At 47.9% G+C, this 13,629-nt stretch overlaps 1 protein-coding gene across 1 annotated transcript in view; it reads left to right on the top strand.

The window, feature by feature from the left end:
- LOC119393201 (fasciclin-1) overlaps positions 1-13,629 on the top strand; it is a 67,313-nt gene that overhangs the window by 29,729 nt on the left and 23,955 nt on the right. Inside the window, exons 3-4 of the mRNA XM_037660051.2 lie at positions 10,732-10,826; positions 12,963-13,144. Of these exons, the coding sequence (XP_037515979.1) occupies positions 10,732-10,826; positions 12,963-13,144 (277 nt within the window). The remainder of the gene's footprint in view (positions 1-10,731; positions 10,827-12,962; positions 13,145-13,629) is intronic.

The following is a 13,629-nucleotide window of genomic DNA, read 5'->3' as shown; positions in this document are numbered from 1 at the left end:
GCAACGGGAGAAAATGGCGAAGGCAGCGACGGGCGACGGCGAGACTTCGACTTTAGCACGCACGCTTCTCCTCTCCTGGTGTGCGTGTGTCTGTTTTGTTCTTATTTTGTCTTTCCTCGCTCGCGCATGCGTCGGAAGGTTGCGTTATCGTGTTTCTCGGCGGCTCATGTAACAGCCCTCCCGTTTAGCGGCCGCTTGAAGGAAGTCGCGTTTATAGACGTCAGACTCTGCCCAGGCGGCGCTGCGAAAAACACCGCCACCAGCGCCCTCATCGTAGCCCTGGCACTAACTGGGTAGTGCAAGGAGAGCCGCCCGCAAGCGAATGTGCATAGGCCGCAATATAACCCGGCTCCTCTTTCGTTGGTGTCGAGGCGCGGTTTCCTGAAAATCAAGAACCTGGAAAGCGTCTTCCGTCAATCCACGCTTCAGAAACAAAGGAAGCTGATCAAAGCGAACTGCGAGTACAATGCAAAATAAGTTTTAGTTATTCCCGCGCGCTGCAACTCGCAAGTACAAGCGAGCTACCGAGTTCGAGGCAAGCCCTCCGACATACGTTCTCTAGAGCAGCATTAAAATCGGGTGTATACGTATGCCACAGCGATAAAGTACCTACATACACGATCAATTTACTTAGCTATGCATCTTACGATCAGTGGTACAAAACTCGGTTCATCAGGGGCGAATGGCTCCGGCGATTTTCGCCTTTTCAGTTGCATTCTCCCTTAATTCATCTCTCGCTTCCTGTGCATTGGAGTGTTTTATTACGCATTCTCAAATGGTCTCTTGATGGTCGTCTTCCGTTTGTATGTACTGCAAATGGGGATACGTGCGTGTCCACTTTCGCGGGGTAACCAAAGGCAAAACCGTGGCCTCCGAGATAGCTACGGCAACCGCGGAGGACACGGGCGAAACAAACCTGAAGGGGGTCACGACCAACATTCTGCGATTTACTTGTATGACGCACGTGGTGTTAGCTAGTTAGAACCAGAACTCTGAGCCTTCAAAACGTACATACGTCCGCGATGCTGTGTTGTGACGACCAACTCGTCGCGGTGTGCGTATCACGCGTCTCCAGTCTGCCTCTAGCTGCTCACTTCGTGTTACACGACAAGCACCGCGGTCAGAGCCTCTGCTGAGCTTCATACTCAAGGTTACCACGGTTTTGCATCAGGGCTACGCAAAACAGCACAGCCACACATTCATGCCACCGGCTGTGGAGAACGCGGGTACTTCGCTTACCCAACACGCTCGCAACGGCCCGTATCCAGCGCTCCCTTTCTTCTTCGTACGACAACTATGGAAATCGGTAAAACTGAACGTTGTTATTCAGTCTTTTACGTCCGTGGCAATTCACAACGCAACAGTGCGTCTTTTGCGGAGTTTCTTCGTAGCGTGCGGAGGGCTCTCGTCTGCTGCTGTTTTCGCCGTCGTTCAGGCGAGTGATCCAGCAAGCACTTCACGACGGTTCGGTGGCGCGTCCGACTAGCGGAGAGCAATTCACAGCTCTCATTCTGAGTGCTAAATGCGCAAACACACGCGATATTAAGCTCAATCGTTGTTTCGCACTCGCTAGTTGCACCTGGTCCCATAGCAAACTGTACGAGAGAGTCGGTCTATGCACTACTCAATACTTCTTCGACAGGTGGCGCCACACATCTTGGAAACTCCAGAGTCTGACGTCTATATATATCTGTTATTTTGACGCGATAGCGTCAAAGAGCTCGTCTCGCAGGAATTCCGGTGTCGGCGGCGTCGGCGTCATTGGTTCTGAGCGAAAGAGCAGCGTTGGTTGGTCGTGAGCGAAAATTCGAGGTAGATGCAAAGAGAGAGAGGGCGTTTGCACTTTGGCTTTCCTTGCGGCACTGTGTATATGTCTCCATCGAGAAGCGAAGGCAAGCTATAGCGATTGAGAAGGCGATAGTGTGTGTGTGCGTGTGTGTGTGTGTGTGTGGGTACATGCGTGTGTACGAATATCGCTCTCGCGTTTTAAAGGCGAAACGTAAGAGTCCCCCCCCTTTTTCTTTCTTTTTTTTTCTCATGCTCTCTGTCCACAGCATTTTATTGCGTACGCTGCGGCGTGCCGCCTCTAGTCAGTTTATAGCTAGGACCTGACTCAGAGTGTGCGTACGTGTGAGTATAATCGCGTACATTTATGATCGCAGATTCTTTGTGCATGTCAGCGGTTTTCGTCGCGATAAGTTGACGAGGAATGTATCGCCGTCACTTCATCGATTGAGCTACTGCCAAAGATATTAGACTGCACGAACTTTTCTTTACAGCTCCTTATATTTGGAGAGTTGCAAGACTAAAACAAGCTCTGAAACAAGCTCTTATATGGCAAGAGAGTAAAACAACCTTTTACTCTCTCGTGGGATGCGGGAGTGAGACAGGCACTTTACTCTCTTTTGCCAGGAGGAGTGAAAGGCCTTTTCACTCCTCCTGGCCGAAAGAGAGTAAAGCGCCTCCCTGAGAGAGAGTATAATGAGATCTGTGGGAGTAACACAGCTCTATAACTCTCACTGCAGGAGTTTCAGTTTTTAGAGTGTATGCAATAGTTAGAGGTTTATGAGATGGTTTCTGGGCGCTGAGCGGATCTTGCACGTGCGACAAGAATCACGGCCGTAATCGCAAACTGGTTCTTGCGCTTGCACTCTTCGTATGGCCTGATGCCAGCCAATTGTTATGTTGAATGAACGTATTGCTGGAGATGGCTGCCGGCCAACAGAATTCGGCATTCACGCGAATTATGCACACCGCGAATGTTAATATCGCTTAGAACCCAAACAAAACAAGTCTAAACTGGCAGATGACCTTTTTAGGTCCCATTTTTCGTGATTATTTTTCTGCAGTAATACTCGTACCCCTCTTAGCATCAATGGCATGGAGTGGCAGATCCTCCAAAAAAGAAAGGCGGTCTGCGGGAAAGATGCGGGATATACAAAACAAAAGAGAACAAAACCCTGATTGATACACCACTATTCTCCTTGTAGGTCATGTGATATAGTGGTCGTACGGTGAACGCAAGTATAGTTAGCGATAGTTTAAACGATGGCGTTTGGAAGCAAACTGTTTACAAGTCTCGTATCTCAAGCGAGTAGAACGCTTTTGCTTAAGCTATTAAAGTTATGGGCTGAGGCGAGTTATATTCGCGTGCTAGTAATGACGATGGTGGTGATTTACAAGGTGAAAACGCGCCACTATGTGAATAAAGAGACGACCGTGCGATGATGCAGGTGGTCGATTCATGATCCGGTGACCCCGCTTCCAGGCAGTCTGTATTTATAGCGCGCCACTGTCCAATGAAGTTGAGCCTCTCGGCACTTGTTCAGCCATTTCGGGAACAGCCTCAAGAATGTGCAGTCGTATACGATTGCGATTATGTGTTGCAACAAGCGTTACGATAGCGCGGGCGTATTCCGTGTTGGGAGTACCAGGTCGCGCAGCCAAAACTAAATGTTGCGCCACAAAACGCCCCTAAAACAGAATGCGTGCGGTGCAATTAATGACGTCATTTTTAGCCGCGAATCTTGTTTGTTTCGACATTGTAGACATCGGCTCGAAGTGTTAGCTGGCAGCTCTGTGTGAGACTCAGAGCTGACACGAAGTGGAGTAGAGCACCTTACATCCATCACATTTAATAGCCTGGCACATTGCAAGCAGCGCTTACTGCTGGTAAGTCCACGTGGGTTGCTACTTCAGAAGCACACGTTGTTGGGCTAGTCGGTTCATGTTCTTTCACAAGCCACGGATGTGGCTATTTCGCGCAAAGAAATCACAAGGGGAGGGTTAAGGGGAGCGCAAATAAAAAAAGTTCTTCTCGACTGCCTTTCTTGCCTTGGAACTGTATGTATCTGCATCCATTGCCACGAAGCCACCGGTTTTATCTGCTTGAAGCAAATACAGATTGCTGCGCTTAAAAAATGAGGCTACTGCGCTCCCCTTAACCGTCCCCTTGTGATTTCTTTGCGCGAAATAGCCACATCCGTGGCTTCTGAAAGGATTGCTACTTGCGACGCTTTTACGTTTGCCTACACGCGAAGGGCAAAATCGAGAAAGTAACACTGAGCAACAATACCTTGATGTGGGCGAGTTGCTGCATCTGAACAGAGTACGTAAAGAACGCAAATGACGGCGACGAAAGAAACAGTCCTGCCGTACGTGTTTCTTTCGTCTTCATCGTTTGCGCTTTTCTTGTATCCCGCAAATAACCAGAATAACTGATTGCTGGGCTAGTTCGTTCATTACAATTCATGTAACAGCGCGAGAAAAACAAAGGAAAGGACGACGATAGAGAGAGAGTGAAAAGAGCGCCCTCTTATCATCGTCCTTTTCATTTTTTTAGCGCTGTTACATGAGCTGTAGATAACATTGATCTATAACACAGAGTTTCATTTCTTATTCTGTTCTTAAAGACGCTTATGTGAGAGTTCTCAAAAGCGAACGCAAATAGCACTTTTTGACAAAAAAAAAAAAAATGTCGCCCGCATCTTCCCACGGGGGGAACTCGAGTAAATGCGTCGCAGAGTGGTGGGGGCATCGCGTGAATGTTGCGTAATTGGGTTTCGCAGAGGCGTCGCGCTGCCCGAGTGGTGGATCCGCTGCTCGACGTTCACGAACGGTTGCTGCTTCTCGAGCACGACGTTCAGGATCCACAGCCCGTCGTTGCCGTCTCGCAGCTGCTTCTCGTTCCCCGAGTGAAGGATCCGCAGCCCGTCGTTGCCGTCTCGCAGCAGCTTCTCGTGCACGAAGTTCCGGGTCCGCAGCTCGCTTCAAACGCTTGCCTTCAGCGTCGTATGCTCGTCTCTTCGCAGCCTTGTCTTTTGCGTTGCTTGCTGTTGTTGACGCCAACGACGGTGAGGGTGGGGTAACGTTGCCTTCAACGAGTGGTGGGACACTGATTGAAGGCACTGTTGCTTCCATCGCATCTACTCGAGTCAAGCAAAGCGTCAAGTCAAGCGAAAGCCAAGTAAAGACGCCCTTGACTGAATTCCGAACGCGCGCTCCGCCGTTTATATACACACCGCCCGCGTTCGATCGAGAGGAGGGAGGGAGGGAGGAAGAGGAGAGGCCTGCTGCCGGCACGAGACGAGCCGAGCATGCGCAGTGGGGGTGTGGACGGCGGCCGACGCCGCAGGTGCGACTAAGAAATGCTCCGCATTTAAAACACAGGCTGTGGCCGCAGGGCTTTTTGAGATGCTGAGCGAATGCGGTGACGTCATGCTCGGTACGCCGCGTTATGTGCAACAGCAGCACTGCTCATGCGTGGCCTCCTCGATTAGCTCCGGCAACGCCACGTCACGAGTTAGTCACGGAGGCCACGGTTGAAGATACGAGAGACGCTTGTTCACGTAGCGCTCGGCTGTTTCACGTTATTCCTGATATCATAATACAGCTGCAGAACTTTCAGCTTCGCTATACCTACTTGAGCCTTCGTCACATAAACCGCGCTGTCGCAGTTCGGATCAGTGCGCGGCGGGAACCTTCCGTCGCAGTGCAGCACGGCTCCGCCAAAGGAACCGAAGATGACGTAGTTTCCACGCCCACACTTTCGGCGTGCTCGCGTGGGCGGAGTAAGACAAACTTTTCTTTCACGTATTCTAAACCTCCTGCTGCAACAATCGCGGAAAATATTACGACACCATCGACAATAATGTCGGTCCTTGCTAACCACGAAGTTTTATGGCATTCTAAAACCTCTTCAGCTTCCCTTTAAGATAGTGAATAGCGTTCCCCTTTCTGTGAAAACAGAACCTGCCACGCGTTTACCTACAAGTGACAGCGTTTAGCTTCCTAGAAGGAGTTCGGTTACAGCGAGAGGTCGTTAATTTTCACTAGTGAGAAACCCGCTACGCACCATTAATTCTAAAAAGGATGCGAATCAAGGTGTCCTCATAAAAAAAAAAGAAAAAAAAAACTTTAAAGTTGCAAGTAAAGCTGCTATGGGGGCTAGTTGGTGCGAATACATGGCTTGTTCGCGCTGCCAGGAACTGGACGACTTTGAAACGGAAAAAGACATACACATGGTGAAGCGCGTACTAACAGTATACTTCTTGAAAACAGGCATGCCAACTTAGATATGATGCCTTGCATGTGGTTGACGTGGACGGTGACGTTTTCACTTTGCGCGACGTGGGCTTTTTCGTTTGGCTTACTTTCTTTTCTTTTTCCCGTGTCAGATATGAGGAAGTGTGCGGCAAGAAAATAAACAGTTGTTGGTACGCGCTTCACCCTGTGTGTGTCAAAGTTTCAAAGTCGTCCAGTTTGTGGCAGCGCGAACAAGCCATGCATTTAAAGTTGTATATTCGCGTTTCATTTTGACGTCGTATATTTACGTTTAATTACGAGCAGCAATTCAAAACCCGCGTAATACAAGGCAGGAGCGTTTACAATGACGATCTTCTCAGCGCTTACAAACAGATTTTCGCACTTCTGGCATCAACTGAGCTTAACAGGTTTACAATTTAGCAGCAAACCGCACTTTACTCGCTCCGTCAGTGTTGCCAACTAAAGGCTCATTGCGCGACTTCTGTAACGCTCTCGGCCTCGTGACACTTGCGACGACAACAGATTAGAAACATTTACCTGTGGTACGCGCGCAGTGACACGTATCGAGCAACCACCACAAACTCACGCCTGGTTTGAGAGGACCGTTGTAAACGAAAAAAGAACACAAACGGAAAAAGGTGACGCAACACAAAACTCGCGGTCTTCGCACACTCGCCGCAGGCATCCAGGAAATACCGAGCCTCGGCGGGAACACATACCGAGGGCGCCTTTTGTCGTCGGAAGAGCCGGCGTGCCTGCCACCCGGAGCCGTTTTCCGCGTCACAGCCGGGGCATTCGCCCCGCGGGAAGGCAACGTGCCGCAGCTTTTAACAGCGCTCCCGCGCGAGCTTTGACGCTCTTCGTGTCGAATTCGGCGCAGTGCTGTAGACGCTGGCATTTAGGCACGACAGTCACGGCGGCATGCGGTGTCACTGGAAATGCCGTTGCACGCACATTTCGTGCAGGCTCGGCATTTGACACAATCCTATAGCACGGAGCTGTGCGGTTCCCCCGTATTCAGGACCTCGATTTACAAAGCCGCCTGCTCGTGTGCGCTGCAATGACTCCCAAGAAAGACCTCCGGGGTCAGTCGTAAGAGAACAGCTGACGACGGGCTCTAACGTCCTCAAGCTGCATCTGGACTATCGGAAAGGCCATGGTGGAAGGTTACGAGGGATATTCAAAAACGAAGGGGTGGGGCAGTGGGGAGGGGGTGATGAAAGCCGCTGGAATGCGGACTGAGCCTCCGACAGACATATGAACCAGCCCCGCGTATTGATCGTGGCGGTGAGAACAATGTTAGCGGAGGTACCGACCAGTGAAAAGGAGCCGCTGCGAGTGAAGATCATCTCGGAGTTAGTCCATGCTACATTTTAGTACTGCGACGTTTCAACAGGCGGTGGTTCCTCTGAGCGCGAGAATGTGTCAACTTTCGAAAGTCACGTCGCACTCGTCACACGTGCCGCTCATTTTCATTAAACTTCCCCTCGTTTGTTGCGTTCTTTTGACGATGTATCAAAACTTTGCGAGGAAGTGAGAGAAAGAGAGATTCCTTAACGATGTGGTGGAGGTATACTTTCCTGGCAGTACATCCAGCACAAGGCTGATGCTCACACACGCAGCAGATATTGTAGTACGAAGCACACGTGGTAACATGCACTTACAGCGTCTGTTTCAGACCTCTCACAGCACAGAAGGGATTTTTTGGCGATCAAAAGGCTTCTGTATGGTATATGGCTCACACATTATGCAAAATGGCCGTCGGCCGTTAGAGTTCATAAATTGTGCGAATCATAACGGAGTTAATACAACGACAACTGCTACGAGCGAGAGGTCAGCAAGGGAGGCGCAGTCGAACGCGAACCTTACTGATCCATATCGAGCACCAAGCTTATTATCTAACCCAATCAACTAGCCAAATCTATTATAGGAATGTCACATAGTCTCAAGTGGTTCTTTTTCTCCGAACGAAATGGTCGTTTACCCGCCACGGTGAGTGGCTATGGTGCTCGACTGCTGACCCGCAGGTCGCGGGATCGAATCCTGGCCACGGCGGCCACATTTTAGATGGAGGCAAAATTGCTTGAGGCCCGTGTGCTTAGATTTAAGTGCAGGTTAAAGAACACCAGATGGTCGAGATTTCCGGAGCCCTCCACTACGGCGTCTCTCATACTCATATCGTGGTTTTGGGACGTTAAACCCCAACAGTTATTATATTATATATTTAGAAATGGTCGTTTGCTCTTGGTGTGCATGGGAGGGACGCATACGCACACACACGAATGGGAATCTTTGAGTGAGTAGAGCTGCAAGATGGGCTTGGTGGTGTTGACTCATCTTTAAAGGTGGGCTAAGTGAACACAGACACTGCAAAGAATGAAAAAAAAAAAAAATGCAGGACACACAAAGCTGGGCACAACGGACACACAGCAGTCGGTAGTTTGCGCTCAACGTTGTGTGTCCTGTATTTTTTTTGTTCTCCGCAGTGTCTGTGTGCACTCAGCGCACCTTTTAAGATGAAAAGGGTATCTTGGATTATGTATACATCACCTGTTTAAAATTCATGTCCCAGCAAAAGAACTAATGCGGCACGCAGCTGAGATTCGTACATGACAAGGGTTTGCACACAAGCGCAAAACTTTATTTCCATTTTCGGTAGTGTGACGTTCAAGCCAGCCGTCTTCCAAAACTAAGAAAAAAGCACTAGAAAAAGCGATGACTGCTAGACTGTGAGGACCTTTTTGTTCGTGATACTGCAGTTCGACGAGTGCACCTACGCGTTCGCCTCTTGTAGCCCTGCACGAAACTGTTGAGAGAACGCGTAGAAAACGCCAGACGGCGTGTTTGCGTGCGCGATTGATTGCGTGATTGTCCTCTGCCCTCTGCGCCACCCGGCGTGCTTGCGGTAAAAGCGAGCGAGCTACGCTGACAGCGGCGTGACGAGCGGCTTCCATTTAGAACGCTTGATATGCTCGAAAGTTCGCTGCGTAGAGTAAAAAAAGGCATGGGATGTATTGAACCCGTAAGAAAACCTCGCAAATGCTGTTTACCGCGCGAAAAGAGTGAGCGTGAGTAGACAGTTGCGAGAAAGGCGTAAGGTGTGGTTGAGCGCAGTTTCGATTTGACAATAATGTATAGTAGTTATACTTTTGTTCCTTAAATTTTGTAATATGAAACTTGCACAGCATTGTTGAGGAGGTGACGATATAAGGAACTAAGGAATATTTGCCTGCAAAGTCGTTAGAGCGGAAGTGCGTTATCGACCGTAGAGAATCGCGAATTTTACCAGCTGGCTATATGTCTGAAAAAACAAACAAACAACGAACAGCATTGTGACGGACATTGTGTACTAGTAAAGTTTTTCCTCTGCAAATTTTACAAATGCTCGAGCTTGAGTCTTTATTGGCTTGTCTACAATGCTATAAGGCTTTGTGTCGTCCTAAGTCCATTGAACTTGATGTGGCTAGTCTAAATTCAGTAAATATTGCTCATAACCGCCAAGGTATAGGTGAGTTGTACGGCGCTGCACTTCTGAACACTAAGTCGTAGGCTGGCACGTGACCGGCGCAGCCGCATTTTCATGGCGGTCACTATCTGGCCACCATGATGTGCCTGATTACCAGAACGCTGCTTAACGACGTAAAACCCCAGAAATGAACAAAAAAAAAAAAATATTCCCCATATGATGTATCTGTAGGTCTTTTATAGCTATTGTATTAAATATTGTCGAGGAGACAGGGCTTGGTAAAGGCTGCCAGGAAAGGCCACGACAATATACGTACATAAATTTAGACGCCACAGAACTCCATTCTTGTGCTAGCGACAAGCGTACAGGAATGTGATCTCTCTCTCTCTCTGCACACACACACACACACATATATATATATATATATATATATATATATATATATATATATATATATATATATATATATATATATATATATATATATATATATATATATCAAGAGAGAGAGTGAGAGTTTGACTCAAGGAGACGCAAATCACACAGCGAGCATAGTGGGCACGACAGCATTTCGATAATAGCCGCGAGCGTGCTCTTGGAACGTGGTAATTCTTTAATGGAAGTTTCAGCATCATGATTGGGTGAAGTGCCCTAAACGTACGGCTTTTTTGAACAAGTTAAGTGCAGCTGCGACGCTATGACCTCCAGCGGTGCCCGCTCCGGGTCCTCCTGAACTAACTGGACTTTAATACATTTTCTGTATCCAAAATTCTTGGACCATGGACATGCGCCTCGAAGGCGTACAAGGCAAAAAAATCGTCACTGACGTACTTGAAATAAACAGGTCTGTGCGACCACCGGTAGACTTGATGTGCTCCCCCTTTATCTCTCTCCCCCAGTGCAGGGTAGCAAACCGGATGTGCGTCTGGTTAGCCTCCCTGCCTGTCCTTGCTTATCTCTCTCCCTTTTTGGGCTAGTTGGTTATGTACATTTGAAGGTAGACTCGGACAAGGAAGACACGAGCGCTATCTCAGTTGAAACTCGTACCGTTCGCCTTCCTCGTCCGTGTCGTCTAGCGCTGCGACCCCTTCCAGTGAAATACTCTTTTACGAACGTCATTATCCTAAGACGTTTTTGGTGAATACTGGCCCTGGAAGTTCCACAGTAGCTAGCTTGACGATTGGCTTTTGTTTAATTCCTGTGTATCGCTCTCTTTTCAGTTTCGCTCAATTTGGCGGAGGACAACCTTCCTTCGTCGGTGCCAACAATTGCCAAGGGTTCACCGCACCTCTACCTCACCAGGGCGCGGGACAGGGTGAGAGCTCTTTGCCTCGCCAGAGTCCTTCACCTCGCGGACACGCAAATGTAGATAAGGGCGCGTTTCATGTTCTCTTATCGCTGACCTGAATGTGCCTTGACCTGAAAACCTCACATTTCGTATGCGCTATACCACTATACTAGTCCGAAACTGTGTTTACGAGTTTCTGCGCGGCTTTCTGGCATAATTAATTGCACAGTGTCAAGGAAACAATCTCGTAAAAGCACCGGCTAGTTTCAGACCAAGCTTCGATGCATGCCTGATGGTTTATATACCAGTAAGGCTTGTTTCTTGTTGGGCTTAGGTGTAGCCAGATGGGAGGTTTCCTGCACTGCGGTGAATAACGTAGTCATAAGGGAACGAATAAATCTCCGGCCTCACACATAAAGAATGTACCAACGATCCAAGTACGTGCCTTCTGTGCCTCCTCGCTCACCGGGCCTCTTCCAACAGGCGCCAATCAAAACTTTATTGTTGCGGTCTGCCTATGTCGAATGGCTAGACATACCTTACATACCTAGACATACCTGGGCAAACAGACATTATCGATGTGGCTAACGGGATTCATTAGAACAAATAATTTAGAATAGCGAGTAGTTTGTATAAAATTAATTGATGAACCATGGCGAATGCGCTGACCACGTGACAAGGTATATTTGAACTAAAAAGAATGCGCTGATTGTGTACTAAATATAGCCCCGTCGTTTGAGCCATGTGAGACGTTTAGTCCGAGTTGGAGTTCTCGTAATTACGAAAGGAAAATATGGGGAAACCTCCTAGTGGGGAATTCAAAGTACAGGTTGGAACCGACATATGGAAAAATAATGTGCTATACAATGTGCTATAGAGCTTGTCTGAACAGCAATAAGAGCCTCAGACAGGCTGGCCGATGTTTCGATAGGTGGACTCATCTTCGTCAACTCAGACAACCTGTATTGGGGAATTCAGAGTGTGCGCAAGCATTGCTTGGTATTTTTTATGAAACCAGCAAAAGCGTAGGGGCCAACTTTCTTTCTGCGCCGATTCTATGGTATGGTTACTTGTTGTGGAAATTTACTGGGCTGCCTTTTTTTATTTATTTACTTTCTTTTTTTTTTGCGCCGGCTATATTATATGTTCTAAAAAGACAGGGCGTGCAAACACGGGCACAAGAAAGAAGTCAGGACACCACAAACCCCGGCGTTTGTGGTGTCGTCCGTGTTTGCACGCCCTGTCTTTTTATAATGAATACTTACCAACTAGCTCAGCTCTCTGTTATTCTAAATTATATTATGTGGTTACTCGTTGTGGCAGCTGTAGTGGCCTACCTCGTTTCGGCGCCAACTGTAGAGCATGCTAACTTGCTGCGGCGAAAACTGCAATGACCTACTCTTTTTTAGTGCTAACTATATGCTATGGTTACTTGCTGCGGCAACTGTACTGTGCTGCATTTTTTTCACAACCTTTACCATATAATTACTCATTGCGGCATAGCTTACACGCTTCCAAAGCCTTTTTTGTACGTGTGAGCTAAGTTACGAGCTACGCGCTTACGCTTGCTGTGTTCTTAGTACGGCTCCGTCCTGAACATGCATAAATTTGTAGAGTAGTAAGTTATCGGTATTTAAGCAGAGGTGTGCTCAGAGAAGCAGGCTTATCTCATGAACCTTTACTATATGTTGGCGTTGAAGGCCATCGCCTGACGGACATGCGTCATTTCCATTAATCGTGCTTCTATCTCGTTCAAAACACGCCCCGTAGTCACAATAATGTTTAGTAGTCGTTTGAATGAGGTAGTGCGCGAGCTAATATTTTTTTTTTTTTTTTGTCGGAAACATTGGTCCAGTGTTGCCGGAGGGCTCTTTCTTTCTCTTTTTCTGACTTTTTTTTTGTGCAAGGTGTTGAGTAAAAAGAGAGAGCGGGGGAGAAACACAAAGGAAGGGAAATACACGGAGGTCAACCAGAAAGAAAAACCTGTTTGATACCCAACACTGAGGGAAAAGTGGAGGGGAACGTTCAGGGAAAGCAGCGAGAAGACACGTTGCTATGCTACATATTGGAGTGTTCTGAAGAACATGACAGCGATGAAATTATTAAAGGCTAGTCTCGCCAACAGCTCGCGTTGTTCACCAACCTGACTTGGCTTCCTCGCAGTTCTTCTTCGTCAACAACGCCAAGGTGACTCGGCGGAGGGAGCTTACGTTTGAGCAGTACAAGCAGAAGCTGTACGTGATTGACGATGTGCTCGAGGCATTCATTCCGACCAGCGGTGTGACACCGAACGCCTTCGAATTCCTCAACCAGCCATCCATCTACAACCTCAACCAGAGGCTCGTGTGAGTGACTCTCGCCTTTATGTTTTCCCGTCTACGTGCCACAAGCATGGTATGAGCTGGCACTCATATGCGCTTACGCGAGTTACAGTTTAAGGACTGTGCAGCCTGTTTGAAGGGAAGACGCGTATGGACGGTCACAAAGAAGTGCCACGTGAAAGGCAATGTAGCAGTAAATTCGTTATTTTATTACAATTGTCTCTCTTTCTCAGCAGCAAGTAAAATGATACAAATGACGAAATCAGTAATAAGCGGACGCTAGAGCAGCAGAAATAGAATAGACTTTTGTTACATTTAACTGAACTACGTATAGCATTGCTTGGTCAATGACGAGTCCATGAGGTAACCGGCTGTTATTTAGCGTTCGCATCCCACTTTATCGCCTTTAATAAAGAAAACATTTATGGTGTATGCGTCACTGATACGGATAATAATATGATCAAGGTCCTCGCTCTGGAAGCATCCCCCACACTTCAGCGTAGCTTAAA

The sequence above is a fragment of the Rhipicephalus sanguineus genome, chromosome 5 (genome assembly GCF_013339695.2).
Source record: "Rhipicephalus sanguineus isolate Rsan-2018 chromosome 5, BIME_Rsan_1.4, whole genome shotgun sequence".
Taxonomy (NCBI): Eukaryota; Metazoa; Arthropoda; class Arachnida; order Ixodida; family Ixodidae; genus Rhipicephalus; species Rhipicephalus sanguineus.
Note: the sequence above shows the minus strand (reverse complement) of the source record. Positions and strands in the feature narration are given on the sequence as shown.